Here is a 23,062-nt window from a genome sequence, read left to right on the forward strand (position 1 = left end):
AATAGGTCAAATTAAAAGTAAAGTGACCCCTGACCATTAGGTCCAGTCGTGACCGACTCTGGGGTTGTGGCGCTCATCTCGCTTTATTGGCTGAGGGAGCCGGTGTACAGCTTCCGGGTCATGTGGCCAGCATGACTAAGCCGCTTCTGGCGAACCAGAGCAGCGCACGGAAACACTGTTTATCTTCCCGCCGGAGTGGTACCTATTTATCTACTTGCACTTTGAGGTGCTTTTGAACTGCTAGGTTGGCAGGAGCTGGGACCGAGCAACAGGAGCTCACCTCGTCGCAGGGATTCGAACCGCCAACCTTCTGATCAGCAAGTTCTAGGTTCTGTGGTTTAACCCACAGCGCCACCTGCGTCCCTAAATAGGTCAAATTAGGATGTGTTTAAAAAGGTAAAGGTACCTATGACCGTTAGGTCCAGTCATGGATGAGATTTAGGATGACTTAATTAGGCTAGAGGTCAGACAAAGAGAAAAGCATTCATATTTTCTAGAATTTTTATACTTCTTCGTGATTTTCCCTTATTGATCAGCATCGAGATCAGCACCAAACAACATGTAAAAAAGCATATATAATTAAGTTATTTTAAAGATGTAACTAAGCTACCTATATAGATGGCAATTATGGTGACATAGCCCATGCCTTAACAATTGTTTTTGACCCCTACAGATTGGAAGTTGTAAGAATGTAACAGTTATGTCTCTGCGCTCTAACAAACTGGAATTTCTTCCTGATGAGATTGGACAAATGCAGAAACTCAGAGTCTTAAACTTGAGTGACAACAGGTAATGCTTTTATTATTTTAGATTTCTTGTATAATCAGTCCACTTTTGAACCGAGAACTGTTCAAAACGTATCCTAACATTTTTCTCTTAAAGCATTGCCAGATTATCAGCTGACAGAACAACATATGTGCAGATATGTTAATTTGTTTCATGAGATCCAGACAGCTTTCCTGAAGAAAGCATTTCTCTTTTTCATTAGTTGAACAACAGCAATGACATTATTGTTGGCATAAAGTTATTTAGGTGCTGCACAAAGTTTATTAAATAGCACAATACCTTCCACAGGTTTACAAACTAATGGATGTAATTAAAAAGGAGAAGGAACAAGGACACAGTTGTTCTAAACCATGTAGCGTAGAGAGAAAAGAGAAATGTCAAAAACGTTTCTGGTTTAGAAAGCCACAAGAGGCTACTTCATCAAAGGAGGAAGGCAGAGCTAAAACTGGGTTCCTCCCAGTGGAGGTTCTACAGACCTTTGGTGTCCAACTTGCAGAACAGGATGACCTTCTCCTCTGAATGAGAATTACATTTAATTCATAAAGAAGAACGCAAACATTTGATAAATGTTGCAGATAGTCTCTCTTTTTTTGCCAAAATATTTCAGGTCATTTTATGAATAATATGTCATCAACTGACATTTTCCAGAGGCTGCAGTAATTAAAGCCGAAATCCTATGATTCATTTAACTGAAAAGGGTAGCAAAAAAAAATTCAACTTCAACTAATTTAAACATCCCTGTTCTTCTTGTTGGAACTAATTAGAGTTTTCTATATAGCACTTGTTTCCCCCCACATGCAGTCATTTAAAACACAAAAGTGGGAATAATTTCACAGAATCAGCATACTGATATTGTGATTTAATTTTCATTTAGCATGAACCATGTTTGTCAATGTAGTGCCCTAATAGGGTTACAGGGTCTTGAAATCAAACATTCTGGTACTTGGATGGGGCCTGTGTTATATGGAATGTAAAGGGTTAAAAGGTAACTGGCTGCAACCATTGCTCCTCCTGTGATTAGGTGAGTAGGATTTATGGTATGTTTGTGTGTGTGTGTTTTTAGCTCTCTACCTGTTCAGTTCTATGTAAGCTGGACTCAGAACTAGTCCTGTTTATTGTCCGCTTCATAAAGCAACTGTCTTTCTGTCCCCTTGGAGTCTTCTGTAGTGCACGGTTAACAGGAAGGTATGCAACTGAATAAGTAGATACATAAAGAGGGACCCAGTTAAGAATATTTCGTGGTTCCTGTTTCTGCTGACATCCCAGCCCAAGGGTTATGCCAGAAATACAGTTTCCAAGAAGCTGCTGTGTCAGGACAATGTGCACTACAACTGGAGAAAATGGAAGCAGAGCTCTGAAGTATAAAGCTTTTCTGGTGGAACAGATATAAAGGACAGCAGGTTCCAAACTGCCCTATTTCTGCATGTTAGAGAAGAGGCTAGGGAGGGTGTCAGAATGAGATTTATGATGGACACAAGGGAAAAGCATTAATTCCAGTGTCACAGATTTAAAGATGCTTGTCCTGCGGTGAGAGGGCACTTTCATAGGAGACTGCTAAGCTTGCCCTCATGTTTGAGCACATATCCAGCATAACAATGAAAGCTATTCCTAAAAAAAGCACAAGCCTTTATTAATTCTTTTGTAAATGCATGCTAGCGTGAAAGTGATTCATAAGGATTTTATTCTGGTAGCAGTCAGAAGTGAGACATTTAGCAGCTGGAAGACATTTGCAGGGTTTCCTTGCAGCAATGGTGTTCTTGAGTTTGGAATACTGCCTTGGCTAAAAACTTAACACATAACAATAGATTAGGTAGGGGGTACACACACACACACACACACACACACACGTGTGTGTGTGTGTGTGAGAGAGAGAGAGAGAGAGAGAGAGAGAGAATCTTCTCTGAGTATTTAGGAAATTAAATTATGTATACATTTTTAACTGGAAAAATATTCTTTGAAAAAGAATCAAGTATTTCCATAAAGATGTCTTTTAAAAGCAATTCAAGAGCATAACCAAAGTTGAAATTGCTGTAATCTGACTGTTAAAATGCTGCATAAATATATTGACAATGTTTAAGTAAATACTCAAGTTGTCCCAATTTTGTTATTTTTACAGATTGAAAAATTTGCCTATCACTTTTACAAAACTTAAAGAACTTGCAGCTTTGTGGCTTTCAGACAACCAGGTAAAGATTTTAATGTCTGTTCTCATTTTAACAGCTAAATAAAAGGGCAGCAAGCTCAGCTGTATTTGTATTTGTAAAATATTTATGGTGAACTTAAAAGTGTTTAAACCTGTTAAAGTAGATGATGCTTTCTGGCGGGGGGGGGGGAATAAAAATTATGAGTATAATGCAAAATTGTTCATAGCATCTCAAGTTCTGCTTCCTTCAAGTTCATCTGTATCATCAGATCTCCCAGCAAACCCCCAAATATTTTGAAGCACCAAGCAGTGCTAGCCCTACTGTTAGGCAGAGTGCAGTGACATGGGGAAGCAGTGAGATGTTGGGCGGCAAGAATTTACTAGTTCAAATAGCAACCTTTTTATGTATTTATTTCCTTCTGTACAATGTGAAGGGTGTTTCACAAGGGAGGGTGCTTAAGCCCAAGACCTGTTGAGTCTAACCATCTGTCGGTGATGGGGAACCTCTGATCCACAGGCCTAATTTTGGTCTAGCCATACCCATCTGCCATCACATACAATGTGGGGTGTTTGGCAGTTAAAGATATGCCTGGGCTGAAAGGGATTTTGCAGACCGTGACTCTCAGCTGATCACCGGTGCCAACAAAGCCCTATATGTTGTAAGCGACAAACATCAGTAGAGTATCAAGGCTTGCAAAGTGCCTGGGCTGAAAGGGATTTTGCAGACAGTGACTCTCAGCTGATCACCGGTGCCAACAAAGCCCTATATGTTGTAAGCGACAAACATCAGTAGAGTATCAAGGCTTGCAAAGTACTATGCTTTTCCCTGCAGAGTTTGATTTCATTCTGACACCAGGTGTTTCAGAGGTTGGCAGCCCTTTCCAACTGTCAGACGTGGCCCATAGAAGGCTGGGGAAAGTAAGGTTCTGCCCCACTGGCTGGATGCAGTTCTCCATCCTTGTCATATAAAAGGAGGATGGAGTCTTCTATCTATGATAGAACTGTGGCATTGTAGAGATGTTACAGGAAGGACAGTGTTTATGTAAATGTAAAACAGATAATCAGTATACAGGCTTCTGGATCATACTCTTAGTTTTAAGGATACAGTGGTGCCCCGCAAGACGAACGCCTCGCGAGACGGAAAACCCGCTAGACGAAAGGGTTTTCCGTTTTGGAGGCGCTTCGCAAAACGAATTTCCCTATAGGCTTCCTTCGCAAGACGAAAGCCCATAGGGAAATCTCCGGGACAGCGAGGAAGCACAGCGCATCTTCCCCACTGTCCTCGGACCTCCTCCGAAGGCAGGCGGTGGGGCGGAGAGACCTCCTCCCGCTGCCAGCCTTGGGATGGCTGCTCCGAAGGCGGCGGTGGGGCAGAGAGACCTCCTCCCACCGCCAGTCTTCGGATGGCTGTCCTGAAGACTTGCGGTGGGAGGAGGGTTTTCCTTCCCACTGCCAACTTTCAGAATGCTGTTCTGAATGTTGGCGTGGGGAGGAAAAACCCTCCTCCCACCGCAAGCCCCGGGAACAGAGGAGAAGCGCTGCGCGCCTTCCCCTCTGTTCCCGTACCTGTCCTGAAGGCTTGCGGTGGGGAGAAAAGCCCTTCTCCGCACCGCCAGCCTGGCAAGCGGTCTCCATAGGAACGCATTAATTGATTTTCAATGCATTCCTATGGGAAACCGTGCTTCGCAAGACGAAAAACTCGCAAGAAGAAAAAACTTGCGGAACGAATTAATTTCGTCTTGCGAGGCACCACTGTACCGCAATTTCTTCTTTAGGACAAAAGGGTGGTAGCATATAGAACAGTATCTAAGTAATAAGAAAACAACACAGCACCATCTGTTGGTTGGAGCTGCTATTTCCTAATCATTACAATGCAATTTAATACCTAGAAATTATGTAGTTAGTATTGTTTTGATCAAGAATGTTAATTACAATGCTCATTGTAATGGCACACTATTTGTTAGTGTGCATGATAATTTTAGATGCCATCATTTTGGAGTTATTGTAATGTTGTTTGCTTTGAATTTGCAGTCCAAGGCCCTTATCCCTCTTCAGACTGAGGCACATCCAGAAACAAAGCAAAGAGTGCTGACCAACTACATGTTTCCTCAGCAACCTCGTGGTGATGAAGGTACTTATCAAAAAAAAGGAAAGCTATTCAGTAAATAATCAATGTTGACTTAAGTATCCTAAACAATTATTTTATAGATAGTTGTTGTTTTACAATGCAAACCACTCCCTTCCCCACTTTTAACTTTCATTTTTTATAAACCATAGCAATGAAAGCTAGTGCCAGATTTGGCAGGGCTGCTAGGAATTCATGGGGGCATGGCCAATGAGTGGTCACTGGACTGTGGCCAAGTTATTCTGGTTTTCTCGCCAACCTCCTCCCTTGCTGTGGATACTTAGGCATTGCAGTTTTACAAACAGCACCTAATACAATTGAAAAGCGTCAGAAGGCATCCCTGCTGTCACAGTTGCTTTCTTCTTAAAGATAGGTTGTGTGGTCCCCACCTGTTCTGGTTGTCTCCCTATCCTCCCATGAAAAAGGACTGTTAACAATATATTTACAGACTGTGGGAAAAGATTGTTCCCCTTCCCCAGTTTATTAAGTTCTACATCTTTTCCCGCCAGAATGTGAAATAAGGTAAAGGGATATTAAGTAGACTAGGACCTGGGAGACCAGGATTAAACTCAGCCACACAACTCACTGTGACCTTGGGCCAGTCACTGTATCTCAGCCTAACCCACCTCACAGGGTTGTAGTGAGGGTAACATGGGGAAAAGAAGACCCATGAATACCACCTTGAGCTTCAAATAAAAATGCTACCTCCTGCCTGCCTATCCCTGATTTTGAATTTGGGGGATAGGCTTCGAATAATGAACACAATTCAGGCCTACAAACATTTGACTTGTAGGTCCTCAGCAAATCCAATATGTGACAACTGTCTGTTGGAACTGTGCTCCTGTACTACATATAGACTCTGCACACTGAGTTCTCATCTGCAGTGTCCTACTTTTTAAATAGCATTTTAAATTTGTTTTACAGTCTTTTTATACTCACAACGACATGGTTGCTTTGATCATAGTTCAACAAAAAGAACAGTACTAGCCCCTTCAAGACTAACACATTTATTATGGCACAAGTTTTCATGTCAGTTTCATCATTATTGGTAATCCATGAAAGTAATAATGCATTTGCTAGCCTCTCAAGTGCTAGTGGACTGTTGTTTTGTTTCTGCTGGCCCTTTGTTTGAAAGTGTACCAGAGTAATATACCCCATGCCATACAATGAGCCTCTGACAGAAAATGGGTGGTGGTCTTCAGGTGGGCTAGCTTTAAAAAAAATGATAAAAAAGGCCAATAATTGGTAATCAATGAAAGTTTCATTTCTGCTGTAAACCATTGTGGTTAGAAGTTAGAAACTGGCTCTGGATTCCTAGAACATCATATCAAATGAATTTGCTGAACTTTAGGCAAGTTGGTAGCTGGGAAAGGATGTATGTTTGCATGGACAAAAATCAAGAGTGACCTTAGCTCACAGCCCCAATCATGCTCATACTGGGCTAACTTGAGGCCTACATGCTTTTGACTATTTGCACCCACAGATGTTATTTATTTAAAATAAATAATTTAAGATTTTCACAGCTCAATGTTTCCAGTTCAGAGTTATTTGGTTGTTTAAGTTGATATTGTGGGTAAAGTTTTATTACTAGGTATCTTTTGATTATGACGTTAATTTCTACTCTAATTAGATTTCCAGTCTGACAGCGATAGTTTTAATCCTACTCTATGGGAGGAGCAAAGACAGCAACGTATGACTGTTGCCTTTGAATTCGAAGAAAAAAAGGAAGAGGAGGAAAATGCAGGAAAAGTTAAGGTAACTAGGATTATCATCCTTGGTTTTTTTGTAGTAAATAAGTAGGTGGTTGCTAAGTGTGTGTTTAACCAATCTAGACATGAGTAAGGCTGCAATCCTATACTCACCTATCTGAAAATAAGTCCCATTGAACTCAGTGGTGCTTACTTCGACATGCAATGGATTGCACTGCAAATCTCTTTAAGAATTTAACTGTGTTTCCTACTGTCATGATTGGACCTTCAATTGCTGGCTAGGGTACATGAAATTTCCAGATGCACTGTTAAAATCTCATATTCCACAGTTGTCAATTAGAAAGTCCTCTTTGATGGGCTTCCTCATTTAAGTGCAGTCCAGAAGTTTGCTCTTGCCTTTAAAAGTTAACCTGCTGATACGCATATTTTCTTCTCTTGATATTTGCCATAATGTCCCCTTAAAGCATGTGACATTTAGAACTAAAGGGATTGGCACTTTTACAAATATATAGAGAGAGTAAGAATTAGATATTGCCTCACTGCAAATCTTGTTTTGCAGAACAGAAATGAAACTGATAGAAGTGATTCTTGCTGTGCTGTTTATGAGACACAATTACCAAAAGGATAACAATGTGTGATCAATAGAAACTGATGGCTTAGGTTCACAAAGACCATTTCTAATTTGCTAACTCAGAACTGTCACATCAGATGAAACAAACAGCCTTTTAAGCAGATATTTCTCTTCTGTATAAAATTGAGGGAGGGAAATAGGTTAGATTCCTTTATAAAAGCCAAGTGTAATGTGAAATGGCAGTTGCACAGGGAAAAAATATTGTAGGAGTCAAGTTAATTAACAAGTCCTGACGTAAATATCTTCTTTCAGAAGTTTAAACAAGGCACAAAAGACTTTATAAGACACAAAAATGGCTGATCTATTGCTCATCAGATTGCTATATTTAGCTCCAAGTAATCATTCCACAGCCACCAAAATTTCAACACCTTGAATATTACATTTCAGTGACAGCTGAAATTGTCACCTTAGTACAAGAGATGTTTTTTCTTGAATTTCTGTCTCCTGCACAAAAAAAACTTTGCAGTCTCAGTGTTCATATGCATTTGTTCTTTCAAAACCAATGAAAGGATTCATAAGCCCATAATATAACAAACATGAAGACCACTTAGTGGGCATTCAGCTCTATCTTTTCAATAGTATCTTCAGTGTTCACTAGAAGAATTTCTTAGGTTTCCAGCCCACAAAGACAGCCCATATAGCATGCCTTTTACACAATATTCAATAATACAGAAATTATTTTCTGATCTTTATATTAAAAATATGCCCAATCTGCTCCACATTCAGAATGGGGATTGGCCTTGACATGATTATTATACCGTATTTTTCACCCCATAGGACGCTCCATCCCATAGGACACACCTAGTTTTTTTGGGGGGGGGGAATAAAGGAAATTTTTTCCCCTTTATTCCCCCCCCCCCAAACCAGGTCGGGGAAACCAAACCAGGTCGGGGAACAGCGGTATGGCGGCACTCCGCCTCCCCGCTGTCCCCCGAGCTTGTGGGGCTGGCGCTGGGGAGAAGAAGCTGGGGAGTTCCAGCAGGGCTCCCCACGCTGCGGATGTCTGCCCGGCGCAAGGGGCGCTCTGCTTCAGGGCGCCATTTGTGCCGGGCGGCAGGCTGCTATCCGCAGCTTAGGGAGCCCTGTGGGAACTCCCTACGCTGCGGATGTCTGCCCGGCGCGCGGGTGCTCTGCTTCAGGGTGCCCCGCGCGCTGGGCGGCAGGCTGCTATCCGCAGCCTGGGGAGCCCTGTGGGAACTCCCGCGGACTCCCCAGGCTTGCTGATAGCTTCGTGAAGCCTGGAGAGCGAGAGGGGTCGGTGCGCACCGACCGCTCTCGCTCTCCAAGCTTCAGCGAAAGCCTGTATTCGCCCCATAGGATGCACACAGATTTCCCCTTCATTTTTGGAGGGGGAAAAGTGCGTCCTATAGGGCGAAAAATACAGTATTCTAGCAAGCAAGTACCCCTGATGTGTGTCAAAACCAAGTACTTCCAGGAGGTGTTTTGTAAAAGCATTGCCTTGCTGTTTGGGGGCAAATATGTTTTACTTTAAAATGAGATTGACCGAGGTCAAGAGTCACATCTATCAGTCAAATCATTTGTTTTTGGAACAAGACTTGAAATTGATGTTAGTTGCCAGGAATAAAGAAAAATCAGACCTGTCTTTCTTGAGTTCTTACTCTATTTCCCTCTTTTATTCTACAGATATCTGAGAGGGGGGAAACTGCCTTACTCTTCATATAATCCTCAAACAAAAATAATACTTTATTAAAATGAAAAGTAAGATTGGGTTGTATCCAGCGACGTCCCTCTGCTGAAAGAAGGTTCTTTGATCCAGTGGAGGTGTCTGTAAGCCAAAGGGAAGGAAGTGTTTTCCATAGACTCCCCCTTTCTTCTGCAGTCCCCTTAACTACTTACATAACTGTTCCAAAGGATTTCCTGTTGAACAAATTTGGGGGAGCTGCACAGAGAAGGGAATGAGCTAAAATCGCCTTTGCCACTTTCCACTAACGTGAGCTTCTGCTGGATCAAAAAGCATACTGTTGCAAAAATGAGCAATGTATGTATGGACGCAGTGGGATATTCATCCATTGTATCTGACTTTTTGTGGCGATCCCTTTAAAAAGTAAAATATATAAAACTTTTTTTAGCAAATAGAAAGCAACACAAAAACTGTATTGGTAGCTCTCTAGGACACACATACTTATGAGGGTACTAAGAGTTCATTTTTGTACAGGAGAATGGCAAAAGATGTTTTAAAGCAGCGAAGAGGCTAAGTAGTTCCATGTTAAGCCATAGCCTGTGTTATTTCACTTCCCATATATCTTCACATGACAATCAACATTTCTTATACTTCTAATGTTATTTAATTGAAAATCAAAAAACAGTCACTTCCAGTAACGTTGCCTTTATGCCTGAAAGGTTTGAACTAATCAATGAGACTGTACAATTAAATGACATCTGTATAAATGTCAGTAAATAATGCTTTTTAATGGCTTTATTCATTTCAGCTTCCGTTTTCATTTTAGTAAACAATTAAAAAAGAAACCTGTATATAAAAATATGGTTCTGTCTAATGCTGAGTGAGCAGAAAACAGCTCATACAATGGCTCTTTCCTGCAGCCCTGTACTCCTTCACAATGTTTCTCTAGGAGGTCCTCAGCGGTGTGGTCTGTATCATGTGGGGCTATAGTAGTAGGGGGAAATCACACAAAACCAGGAAGAAGAATCTTGTACCAACAGCATGCAAGATTCCTCTGCCTGATTTGGTGTGTTTTCCTGCTTATACTGTAGTCTCCTGCAACACACAGTGCAGGAGGGCTCTTGACCTTCTCAAGGGGCTTTTGTGTCAAGGGTCCAGGTAGCTGCAGTGGGCAATTTCGCCAGGTGTCCTTTTGCTTAAAAATAAGATAAACTGGGTTTCAAAACTTTTGATGTCATGCTAGACAGGTGAACTTATGTTCAGCTCATCACCGTTTTTTTATTCATAGGATAAAGATAAGCGTGTTTCTGAATGGTGGTAAAAAATTAAATTTTATCATTTTTTGTTAATTCACAAACTAGAAAAGTGATCTATTTGCCTGCGTCAGGGGTAGATAATCTTTTGCACTCAAGAGTTGCATGTGGCAGTGGTCAGGGGATGCGTAGCAGTAATAAGTGGGCCTGAAAGTGGTAGCTGTGGGCAGGATCTTGGGCTTCTTTCTTTCTTTCTTTCTTTCTTTCTTTCTTTCTTTCTCTCTCTCTCTCTCTCTCTCTCTCACACACACACACACAAACGTACGTACATACGTACAGGTGCATATACAATACCCACTTTCCCCCCAAAATAAAGATGAAAATCCACAGGAGTGCTGTCAATTATATCAGTGTAAAGCCAATTTTAATGTATTAAATAGATTTTTTAAAGTCACACTGGTGCTAGACCTTTACAGTACTAAACATATTAAAAAGAAATCATGTTAAATGTTTCTGTTGCATTATTCTGCTTATATTAATTATATTTATTCTATCTTAAAACATAATCAAATAGTTACAGATCAGTTCAATACCTGGGTGTTTGGTGATGATTCTCATATGTTTATCCAGTAAACATGCAAGTAATATTGGGACTCACAGTGTTTAAAGCGCATACAAAATTTCTTTGACATCATGGCTATCTGTGCATTTGCAATATCAACTGCAGGCACCTGTCTGTTTGGCTGATATGAAGACATTTCCAGAGTGGTGAAATAATCCTTAATATTAAGGGCACAGTTCTCAATGAAATGTGTGCCTGGTGATTGGTTGGTTGCATATTCATCTAAGTTTCATAGGATTTGGTTTGTAATTTTATGTTATTTAAAATTATACATTTGGTAATAGTTCTTAATATTCATAATAACTTTATTCTGATGAGTCTTGTGAAATTTGATTTTGGTCAAGTGTATCATTGTTTGCTGAAATGAATTTGACAGTAGAAATTAAAAAAGAAATTCTTCTATCCAGGAATATTGCACTTTGGAAGGTTTTTATCCCCAGCGGCATGCTACTTCTGAGGTAACTTTAAATGTGAAACATAAAAGACCATGAATAGAAAGGGAGTCTAGACTTCATTGGTAATTATCATTTTTAATATCAACTATGGGATTTTCTTCACCCTAATTCTATCTAGCACATCTGCGAGTATGTTTAATAGTGAAAGTTAATATTTACCTAAGATAAATTAACTTTACTCAAATTTCCTTACATAGTTAATTAGTTACACTGTATTCTTAGCAACCTTTGCAGTGCATGTAGTATTTGATTTACATCCCAGTTATTGTTAAGGTTATGTGTAAATCTTACGTATACCATGGCCCAGGTCATGTAGAAAAGCAAGTGATTAAGTTAGACCAGCAGCAATTACATTCTTTCAACTGTAAGGCAATTAGAACAATAGTACTTTATTCCACACATCACTTAGTTAGTTTTCTTACTGGAGCTGTACATTTCCTTGTAACATAATATTTCACATTTGCTATTGAGATCCATGTTTGGATGTGCTTGTCTGTAATGCATACTTTATTATATTTCAACGCTCAGTGCAAGTTGCTACCATAGTTTGTTCTCTTCACATCAGTCAAGCTTTTTGAATGGTTGCCTATTAACTTGTGTCTACCTTGGCTTTACATGCAATTTTTTCCTTTGTAGTAAAAATTATATCACACTTTTGTACAAATACACATCCATTAAATGAGGTGGGGGGCCTTCAATTTTTATTGAATGCAATCCGTTAAAATTGAAGGGTACTCAAGTCCTATTGATTTCAGAAGGATTTAGGAACATCTAATCTTTTTTGGATTGCTCACAGTCTTTTCAAATAAGCTATCACAGTGTTGTTTTATAAATCCAGAATGACTTCCCATATGCAAGTGAAGTTCTAGATTCTACCTGAGCCATTAAAGTGATGTTTAGCAGTCTGAACATCAAGGTGTAATTTCAGTCCAAGTATTATTGCATTATACAGTTCTAGGCAAGTGGGAAAGAAATTACATTCAGTCACCAATGGATTTTATTCTGCATTCACCATGTTGTAAATGACATAGGCTTTAGCATTTCAAAGGCACAGTTTTATGTTAACATTGTCTCAAATGCCTAAATTCACTGTCTCTGTGTTTTCTGTTTTGTATAGCCTTGATAATCAAAACTAGAAGTTTAATAATGGTTTTTGTTTCCTATTTGTGGTTTTAATTTATTTTGTTAAACGACTGCTCAGGTTGAAATAAACTTAAAGCGCTATCCAACTCCATACCCAGAAGATTTAAAGAATATGGTGAAATCTGTTCAAAATCTGGTGGGTAAACCTAGCCATGGAATGAGGCCTGAGAATGCAACACCAACCGTCAGTGCAGAACAAGCTGTGAAAGACAAATATGAGCACAAGTGGCCAATGACAGCAAAGGATATATCTGTGGAGGTAACATGACAGTGTTATTTAAACAATCGGGAGCTTATTTTAAGATCAGTACAATATAGATCTCTTTATTCAGAGGGTTGTATGTAAGCAGAAGTAGGCCGATCTATAACCCCTTTCCTTCCCTCTTACCCCCCTATTAGATATAATTTGCTTCACCTTTCAGTGCTGCCCTTCTGATTTTCTTTTTTTTATCATTATTGGGGCAAATATCATGTAGTTCTCATACTACGCAGAACAAAATGGGTATTGCCAGCATTGCATGACACAGAAATTGTCAGGCCTCAGCAGGGTTTGCTGTTGATTGTCAGGTACCAAGGCTGGGGCATGGCCCAAACAGGCAAGGCTGAGGTCAGATCAATCAAATGTCTGCTGCTCCTTGCTGCAGCGCACTCTAAATGCAAATACAGGAGATTCCCCTGGGAGCAATGAGAACTGACGACATCCTTTCTCAGGGGGAATTGTACAGGAAGAACATGGCTTTCTGCCTGTAAACATCAAGTCCTCTCACTCTTAGGTAAACTTGCTGTATTTGCATTCAAAGCACGCAGTGGCAAGAAGCTGCTTGCACTAGCAGCCCCAGGCTGTGGGCAGGTAGATGCCTTATTTTTAAAAGTCTTAAATACTTTTAAAAACTTTTTTGTTATTTTTTTAAAATGTGCATTTCCATGCGGATTTTTAGGCATTTCTCAGGAATAGGGCAGAGCAGCCTTAGTTCCCTCCCCATGCACAATTGGGACAGACCAGACTGTAACGGGTCCATCCATGGATGCCCACAGGATTTCCTAGACCCGATACACTGTGTACTTTGGGTCCCCTGAATCTCCCCACAATCTCTTGATAAGAACTGCTGTTTATGTGCCTATATTAACTTTACCGAGCCTACCACACGGGACTGTTTCAGATATAAAAGGGGAAGGGGAGGCCTGAAATTGGTAGCAGAGTAAGGTGGCAGAAAACTGTCAAGAAAAGCAGGTAGTGATCGGTTAAAAAAAAAATACTCTACCACCAACAGTACATTTGTCCAGGGCAAAATAGCTGTGAGCACAAAGCACAAAGTTAAGCTTCTTCCCACCTAAGATCAGACAGGCCTCTATTAATTCAAGCAGAACCCATCTCACAGGCCGTGGTGTTTCTAGATTATTAGGAAAGTAGGCATCATTTGTTATTTTACCCTACTGAGGGTGTGTGATTCCATGCTGAGTCCGCAAAACAGGCTTAAGAGCCACACCTTGAGAGTTTCTTCTGCCTTCATCCACAAGGTGGAGCCCAAGCCACTGACCCTATGCAGGCTGTGTAAATATGAGTACCAATTGTACTTTTTTAAACATCATTCTATGACATTTAAAGTCACATTTGCCTGGTCAGCATTCGTGCTTGGAAGTTTTATAATTCCATGCTCCTGATAAAATTTCATCATTAAAGTATCACTTGCTGGGCTATCTTTTTATAATATTCCACAATATTATTGCATTTTACAGGACCCATATGTACATGCTGTGAATGATATGAGGATAGGGGAACTTCGTCCCTCCATGACTGAAGCACCATTGTACCAACCTAAACTTGTCCTATTGGGTAAAGAGAAAAAAGGTACTAAGTCACTTTATAGATATTGAACGTGACAAACAATGAAAAATGCAGCAGAAAAATGTGCTCAACACTGTATTCTCTTTTTTACACTTAGCCAGAATCAAATTGGAAATTATGTTTAATATGCAAAGCCAGTCGATTTAGATACACAGCTATCTATATTTCTCTCCTACCCCTTTTCCTTAGACTAATAGCAACTTTAAATGGTATGAAAAGGTCAGGCCCCAGGTTCCTGCGGGCCTTAGACACAGGGTACCACTGGGCCTCTTGTCCCCTCCCTTACCTCCTCAAACTACGCTCCCTTCCATTCTTGGTCCCACCCCATACCTTTTTTTTCTGTCTGCCTGCTTACATTTGCATATTGCAATATTTCTGTCACCCTCCTTTTTGCCTCAGCTTCTATTTCCTTACACCGGCTGGTATTGCTTTTTTGTCTCCCTCTCATCTTCCTTTTCATTTCAATCACTTTTTTCTCCCATGTATCACATTCTCTGCCACTTTAATGCACCTCTCTGTGACTGTGCCTGGGGAACTGAGTCTCTTCTTCCTTCCCTGCATTCCCCCCCCCCGCAACCCTCTGTGGATGCCTCCCCCCCGCCCTTAAAACTGCCTATCTGCCTTCTCTTCTCCTGGGTCAACTTGGCACATATGTAATGTACAGAAAAGAAATCTAAAGTAGTTTCAGTACTCTCAGAACGTAATATAGGCAGCAGTTGTTCTAAGCCCTCTTAATTTGGATAAAACCCCATTTAAATGAATGGCTCTTCCTTCTATGCAAGAATTGTGAGCAAATGGTGGGCAGGTAAGCAGCCTACTAAGTGAACAAGCCCCTCAAACCATCTGGACTGTGGGTCATTGCCTCACTTGGGCCACTCCTAGTATTGGGCATGGGTATAAAGGTGATTAAATCCTTCCTAATCACTGCTGCCCTGACAAAACTCCCTGTGCCTGTTTTTTAAAAAATAAATATTGGGAAATCTCCCATGTCACATTTGGTTTGGCCCTGAGTGTGGGATTTGGTGTATAAAGAAGGCTATATGTGTCATTAAAAATAAATACTAAATTATTATGTTCAGCAGTAGCCAAAAATGGGGGTGGGGCGTTCAAGACAGTAGCAGTTTGGTCAGGTTCGTAAGTGTAGGAAAGGTGAAAATGGATCTTTTAAAAATGCAAAAAAATAAATAAAAAATGTTCCATCTCACAAGGCACAATGTTTATAAGGATAATAGTAAAGTAATACACCGACCAATAATTGTTGATTGATACAATCAGATGATACAGCATCTTGGCTGAAGATGGATGGGAAAGGGAGGTGGTACTGCTGTACAAATGTCTTAGGTGTCTTTGAACATCCCAGGGATAAGTTCATGGCTTGCTATATTTGTATGATATAGAAGTGGAAATCACATTTCCAAGCTAATTACAGTAGTTGTTGTATATATGTCTCTGTGTTCAATCTTCTGTTCAACTATTAATTTCATATTTCTTTCTGTGCTTGTTTTAGAATCAACAGATGAATCTGAAGCAGATAAAGTTCACTGCATGAATAACAGTGTTTCTTCAGGCACCTATTCAGACTATTCACCTTCACAGGCATCTTCAGGGTCTTCTAACGCTCGTGTTAAAATGGGGTCCTTGCAGACTACAGCTAAAGATGCAGTGAATAATTCTTTGTGGGGTAACAGGTGTGTTTACTTTGTAGACCCCACTTGAAACACTGGATCTGACCATAAAGGCATCTCAGACAGCCAAAAGTACAAAGAGCTTAAATAAAAGATGATGATGGTGATGATGATGATGATATCAACCCTTGTATTAAAACAAAACAGACAGGAAGTCACCAGGGCCAGACTAGCAGGAGCAGCAGCATGATTGAGATGCCTTTGTTTTTTCTTTGAACTAGCAGTGCTTCCTAGGACACCTATGTGACTATGTGACATCATGTCTCAGGAAGTACTGCTAGGCTGGGAGCTGGTATACTACAAGTGTACACAAGACTTCTAAGAAGTCTAGTACTGGAGAAAACCTGCTGCACTTGGAACAACATCACACTGGCACTACTGCAAATAAGTGAAGCATTGTGCAAAAAAAGGTAAGTGTTGCAGCATCCCTGCCCCCTCAACAGCAGGAGAGGGAGAAGAGCAGAGCAACCAGAGCAGAGTAAGTTCTCCCCCACAACTAGGCACCTCTGTGGAAAGGCCCATGTTTGTAGGCGAGAGGAAGGGCACCTTTTTCCATGTCAAGGCCCAGAGGAATTATGCCTTACGGGTGGAAATTACTCCGGCAACTTCTACCCAAAATTCAGGTCTATCTGCAAACTTTCAGAGTAGATTACAATAGTTGAATAGCAGTTCGTCTATCTTACCCATTTTTCAGCTGACGAGAATGAAAAACGTACAAAATGATTACGTGTCATCAAGGTTTTCTGTACTGTCTACATTTACTCCATGCATGCAGAATCCTATATAAGCAACTTTGTCCCACCATAGATACAGACTCAGTTTTCAAAGAGACTTTCACTTTGCGTGCAGGCTCAGTACTATGTGCTTATCTGTCACTAGCATAGAGATTTTTATACCAGAGGTTTTTTGGAGGCAGATTTTTAGATTTATGCAAAGCCATTTTCATATACATATAAATTGTGATATTTCTCTTTTTGTGTGCTTTCTCTTTGTTCCCACTCCAAACAAGCTAAAGCTTCCATTCATTCACGGGTTAAACAAAACATGCAATAATAGTAAGATATTTATTAGCATTTTATTCTGCTGTGATAGCTTCCTTATCTAATACCAATCTTTCTTCTTGTTTTCTCCAGGCTTGTCCAATCTTTTCCTCAACCTCTTGAAACAAAGCCATTGCTCAGTCAACGGGAGTCTGCTCCAGCAGGAAACTTACAACAACATAACGAGAGGCGTCCAATGAGCGACAACTTTGCTGACAGCTGGAATGATGGCTCTCACTATGATAACACGGGATTTGTAGCAGAAGAGAGCACAGTGGAGAATCCAAGCGCTAACCCCCTCCTAAGCTCTAAATCGAGAAGCACATCTGCTCACGGACGCAGGCCTTTAATTAGGCAAGACAGGATAGTTGGTATCCCCCTAGAACTTGAACAGCCTACTCTCAGAAATACACCAGAATCAGAAGTGCCTCCATCAAACCCTTGGCAGAACTGGACAAGAACCCCTAGCCCTTTTGAAGATAGGACAGCCTTTCCTTCTAAGCTGGAGAGCACCCCTACCACCAGCCCTTTACCTGAAAGGAAGGATCTTGTTAAAGATTCTGCGGAAATAGCTAGCACTTTTTCTCCAGGAACACCGTGGGAGTATCATGAGTCAAATGCTAACAGAAGTCTTGGTAATGTGTTTTCGCATATTCACTGTCGCCCGGATCCTTCTAAAAACGTCATTTCTATCAGCAAGAGCACAGAGAGGCTTTCACCAATGATGAGGGACTTGAAAACGAATAGGTTTAAGAAGTCACAAAGTATAGATGAGATAGACATTGGCGCATATAAAGTTTATAATATACCGCTAGAGAACTATGCAGCTACTACGGACAATGCCGGTATGCATGAGAGGCCAGATAAAATGATGGGTCCAGAACATGGAATGTCTAGCATGTCCCGTAGCCAGTCTGTGCCAATGCTTGATGATGAGTTGCTGACCTATGGAAGTGTTAAGGTGCAGCAGCAGCAAAAGCCTTCTGTAACTAAAAAAGTGTACCAGTTTGACCAAAGTTTTAATCCTCAAGGATCAGTGGAAGTGAAAGCCGAAAAGAGGATTCCGCCACCTTTTCAACACACTCCAGAGTACATTCCCCAGCAGACTAAAACTGTCTCAAAGGATTTGGTTAGCCCAAGAGCCTACCGAGGGTATCCACCCATGGAGCACATGTTTTCATTCTCCCAGCCTTCTGTTAATGAGGAGACTGTCAACACTCAGTACTCAAGTCAGGGATCAAGGGCTGGGTTTTTGAGAAGAGCAGATTCATTGGCCAGTTCCACAGATATGTCAATGTATAGAAGAGTCAGTGAACCACACGAACTGCCTCAGAGCGATAGGTATAACAGACACCAGTATAGAGGACCCATGGAACGCCAAAGCAGCATGCAAGTGTCTGAATCCCAATTCCTCAAAAGAAATGGCAGGTATGAAGATGAACACCCTTCATATCAAGAAGTGAAAGCCCAATCTGGAAGTTTTCCAGTTAAAAACCTTACTCAAAGGAGGCCATTGTCTGCAAGAAGCTACAGTACAGAGAGTTATGGTACCTCCCAAACCAGGCCAGTTTCAGCTAGGCCTACAATGGCAGCTCTGTTGGAAAAGATACCATCAGACTATAACTTGGGTAACTATGGTGACAAGCCGTCAGATAACACTGATTTAAAGACAAGGCCTACCCCTGTCAAGGGAAATGAGAGCTGTGGTAAAATGCCCGCTGACTGGAGACAACAGCTACTTAGACATATAGAAGCTAGAAGGTTAGACAGGGTATGTTTGGCATTTCTCTGCAATTAATGCCTTTTAGTTTTTATATTTCTATATATATATATATATATAAATCTGCTTGCAGTGATTAATATGTTATCCAGTAATAATTCCTGGATTTGTGTACTGAATTAATAAACCATGAAATGTATTTTGTTACAGTTTATACATAATGAGTTAGAATTAGGGTTGCTTTGGGGAGCATTGGAGAAGTTCTTCCCTGATATACTGTTGTTTTTTAAAATGCAAAAATGATAATCTCGGTCTTCTAGTAGTGGGTAATTTATGAAGCTTAAAGGAAATCACAAAAATAGTTTATAATTTAAATATTTGTTTTATTTGCTAGCCTTTACAGTGCATAGGAAAAATATTAAAGACAAATTCCAAAGCAAAAGTATTGGAAATACTGACTTTGGCAGGCTTATAGTTAATGGGGATACTCCACAACTCTACAGAATTCAATAGCACAATCTTCAGTGGCTGTGTTATGAATCAGTCCATGCCCTTGTGTGCACAAAGTAAGATATGCATGTGTGAACCATCTTCATGTATCAGAACTATTGGATCATGGCAGATATAATTAAGGATTTCTTTTAGAAAATTTAGCCATTGATTAACAAATAAGCTACAATTACTTTTGTTCTGGTACCCCAAGTCTTAAATCTATGTAATTGGAAGTAAGTCAGTTGATTTACATTTAACTTATTTCCAAGTGTGTTTAGGATAACGGGTTGAAATACGTAAAGCCCCAACAGAGACCAACTATAACTTATATTTTCTATGTTAGGAAGTGTTTGTCAATTAACATTTATTATTGGTAAATGTGCAGAGTAATTCATTGACATGAGACACAGTTTCCAAGGCGTGAAGAATTAAGAATATGAGGTATTGTTTGAAATGATGATAAGAAGTAAATGAATAAAACATCTTATAACTGATATATCCAGAAAGCATTTGGAAGGAATTCTGAGAAAAACTACATACTACACGTAGTTCCATTATTTTCTTTTGAAAGAAGTCTAATATACTGTGCAGCCATTGAGGCTACAGTTTGAAGTGGAAGACTAGTACAGGAGGAAAAGGAGCTTCTTAACCTTTCCACTTTATTCCATTTGCACATCTCTCTCTCTCTCTCTCTCTCTCTCTCTCTCTCTCTCACACACACACACACACACACACAAACACACACACACACACCCCAAAATGCAGGTACTCATGTTTTCCCCAATGAAGGTAAAAGCAATGGGAGTGGGAACTTTTCAGTGGGAGAATAGTTTGAAGGGAGGATTACGAAGCTGGTCTTCCATCTTAAATTGCAACCTTACTGCTGCCTTGTATAAATGGCCGGGGGGGGGGGGGGGGGCTTAACAAGGAACTTAAACATTCACCCTGTTGGCTGTTTTTCGATTTTCATCACCTTGTACTCGTTAAATGCTGTGTGTCTCATACAGCCTTCCTCAGCCTCAGGAACCTGTTTGCCTTCAATCAACTACTATTGGAAATAAGATGAATTACGAAAGACCAATTCATGTATAATTTTAGTCCTACAGTTCACCAGATGCTTTCACAAAATAAGTGAAAATTGAGATTGCCAAATGTGGCTGTCAAAAATGCTGAAATCATCCTGGAAAATTGGAAGCCTACAGACCTCGTTCTCAGATTTGCTTTCACAAAATTACCCTTCCTTATACTCCCAGATACATATCGGTTTGTCATTCAGTGACTGCAATAAGTGATTATATTTCAGAAATAACCATAATGGAGCAAAAATTGTAGACTGTTTCATATCTTTTGATATCATCATGTGTTTTTCAAACAAAGTAATTCACAATTTAGCTGTGGCTCACTGAGAGCTGAACTATCCATTCAGTAATACAATTTATCTGTTTTTATTTATTTAAAGGGGGTTGGAGAGCAGGCCAAATCAGTCTGCCAAGCGCCAATGATGATCTGATTGTCAGGTCTTGCAAAGCATTCTTGTATAGCTTTTGACAAGGTGCTTTGCAAGATCTGCTGATCAGATCATCATTGGGTCTTGTGAAGTCCTGTACACAGGGCTTTGTAGGTGCCGCCAGTCAGCTGATCAGCAGTACCTGCAGACTCCCTTTTGGCTGAGGTCTTTGCCTGCCCCACACCTGATGTCATATAGAACAGTGAACCACTTAAACTAAAGAAAAGACAATTTCTTGGGCTTAGACCTGGCGTTCTCAGATTTCACCACCCTGCTGTCGCCAGAGCCCACATAAACTTGTTGAAAATTACCGAGGCCTACAAGTTGTAGAACAGTGGCCTATGGAAATGGAGTTTGGCACGATTGGCTGGCTGACATCACTTTTCTATTGATAGCTAAACCATCTTTGGAAATTGTTTAATTATTTACCATAGCATTTTCATTGTAGCAAGGAGTTCAATACCTCAGCTTCCCTCAAGCAAAATATAGACATTCACTCTGGAAGTATTGAAACTCATCCTCTCCACTTTAGGCAGAGTTTGCCAATCAATCCAGAGGCTTTAAGTGGAGAAGGCTTTTTATTTTATATTTTTCCTTTCCCACTTCTAAATGCCTCTCAGAGTATTTTTACTAATCTATTGTAATTTCTTCCATTCTGCTGTCACACAAATCTATTCCCCTTCCCTTGAACCTGCCAGTTTCGTTCTAACTTTCACCCTGGTCCTTTTTATCTTCACTTCCTTCCATAACAACTTTATTCTCTCGTCCCTATCCTTTCCATTATCAGTTGCTTTATTTTTAATAATTAGTGTAAATATTAACCTTTTATCTCCCTTTCTAATTTCCTTCAGGAGCTCCTCTGGCTGCTTCCCCTCAGAGGAGTGAGACCTCCCTTCTCTCTTCCCCACCCTCCCCAAACTTCTCCATCTCCTGGTCACCATTACTTAGCATGCAAGGAGTTGCTAGGGTTGGCATTGGTTCAATCAAAAGACAATGGCATGGCTGGGGGGTGGGGCCAGCAAGTGAGAAGGCGCTGGGCAGGCTGTGACACTGAGGTTCTCCTGAAAATGACCCATGGCCATCTCTTGGGTCCCAGCCCCCTGTTTAAGAAAAACTGACTAGAGACTACAAAATTGCAGCAAGATAGATTTTAAAGCAAAGCTGTTAGAATGAATGAATAAAAATTGCAGAAACACTAGATGAATTATAAACCAAATTATATTTATTCTGGTGTATCAGTTAAGATCTACAAAAATTTATTTAATTGGTTCAGTTTTGGAAATCAGACATCATAAAAAAAAATTATGAAAATTTTAGCCTGGCTCTCAGATACACTGATTACTAAGAAAAATACGACAATAAGCCTTCAAATCAACAAAGCATTGCAAAGCATTCTCATCTCCTAAGGAATGGTCCTATTCAGGCTCTAACAAGCCTGGAACAAGAGTTTTGTGTTGCTGTTTGGAGTTCACAGGGGAAAGACAAGCAAAAAGGGTTACTTTATTTCTTCCTCACGTTTGTTGAAATCTTCTTTTGCTGTGCTTGGGTTTGGTGCTGGTTTCTAGCCCTGAACCTGAATCCTTTAATGCTGTACAGTGGGCAGAGGGGTTTCTAGAATTTGGAAAAGGAAAAGGAAACTTAAGGTCTCCTTACACAAGCATACACATTTCTTTATTTTAAAAAACCAGAATTACTTCTTAAATACAAGTTTTCTGATATCCCAGATTTGCACAAAACAGCAGTTTTTCAAAAAGTGTGTCACTCCCAAGTCATGTGACAATTTGGAGTCTCTGGCATGAAAGGCTGCTGCTCTTTGTCACATTTTCTTTCCCAACCTCCTGTGCCTGCAAAGGCAAATTTTATAATTTATTTTTAATGCAACTATTTTGTGCATGATTTCCCCTGTACAAAAGAGCTGTCTCAATATATATATATATTAAAAAATTACTGGGAACCAACATCCTTTCCTGTCGGCTGACAGAAGCAAAATAGGAGTAGGGGGAGTGGCAAAAGAGGGCATCACAGAAACATCGTGGAAACCTGCCCATGCAGTGGGCTCCCTGGCATTAGTGGCTTCCGTAAATCACTGAGCATTCATAAGAGTTTAAGCTTATTCCATTGATTATTGTGATTGCTTTCAGGCTGACACTTGAGAGATCTGTGTACTACTTCATTTGCATGGACAGGTGAAGCACAGATCTTTCAGATGTACTTCCACAGCTATGCTCACTATGGGTGGAATTCAACATTGCACCAAGCGGAG

General features: G+C 40.4%; 1 protein-coding gene across 18 annotated transcripts in view; it reads left to right on the forward strand.

Moving 5' to 3' along the window:
* Positions 1–23,062, forward strand: part of LRRC7 (leucine rich repeat containing 7) — a 208,311-nt gene that overhangs the window by 128,696 nt on the left and 56,553 nt on the right. For 11 of the 18 annotated variants that reach the window (XM_079982226.1, XM_079982234.1, XM_079982236.1 and 8 more), the window contains 9 exons: positions 674–789; positions 2,903–2,972; positions 4,961–5,060; positions 6,685–6,809; positions 11,319–11,369; positions 12,568–12,768; positions 14,247–14,358; positions 15,863–16,043; positions 17,174–18,851. In XM_079982226.1, the coding sequence (XP_079838352.1) occupies positions 674–789; positions 2,903–2,972; positions 4,961–5,060; positions 6,685–6,809; positions 11,319–11,369; positions 12,568–12,768; positions 14,247–14,358; positions 15,863–16,043; positions 17,174–18,851 (2,634 nt within the window). Of the gene's footprint in view, positions 1–673; positions 790–2,902; positions 2,973–4,960; positions 5,061–6,684; positions 6,810–11,318; positions 11,429–12,567; positions 12,769–14,246; positions 14,359–15,862; positions 16,044–17,173; positions 18,852–23,062 lie in introns of those variants that run through there. The other 7 variants (XM_079982235.1, XM_079982240.1, XM_079982230.1 and 4 more) reach the window with 4 other exon arrangements.

This window comes from Podarcis cretensis, assembly GCF_951804945.1.
Source record: "Podarcis cretensis genome assembly, chromosome: 6".
NCBI lineage: Eukaryota > Metazoa > Chordata > Lepidosauria > Squamata > Lacertidae > Podarcis > Podarcis cretensis.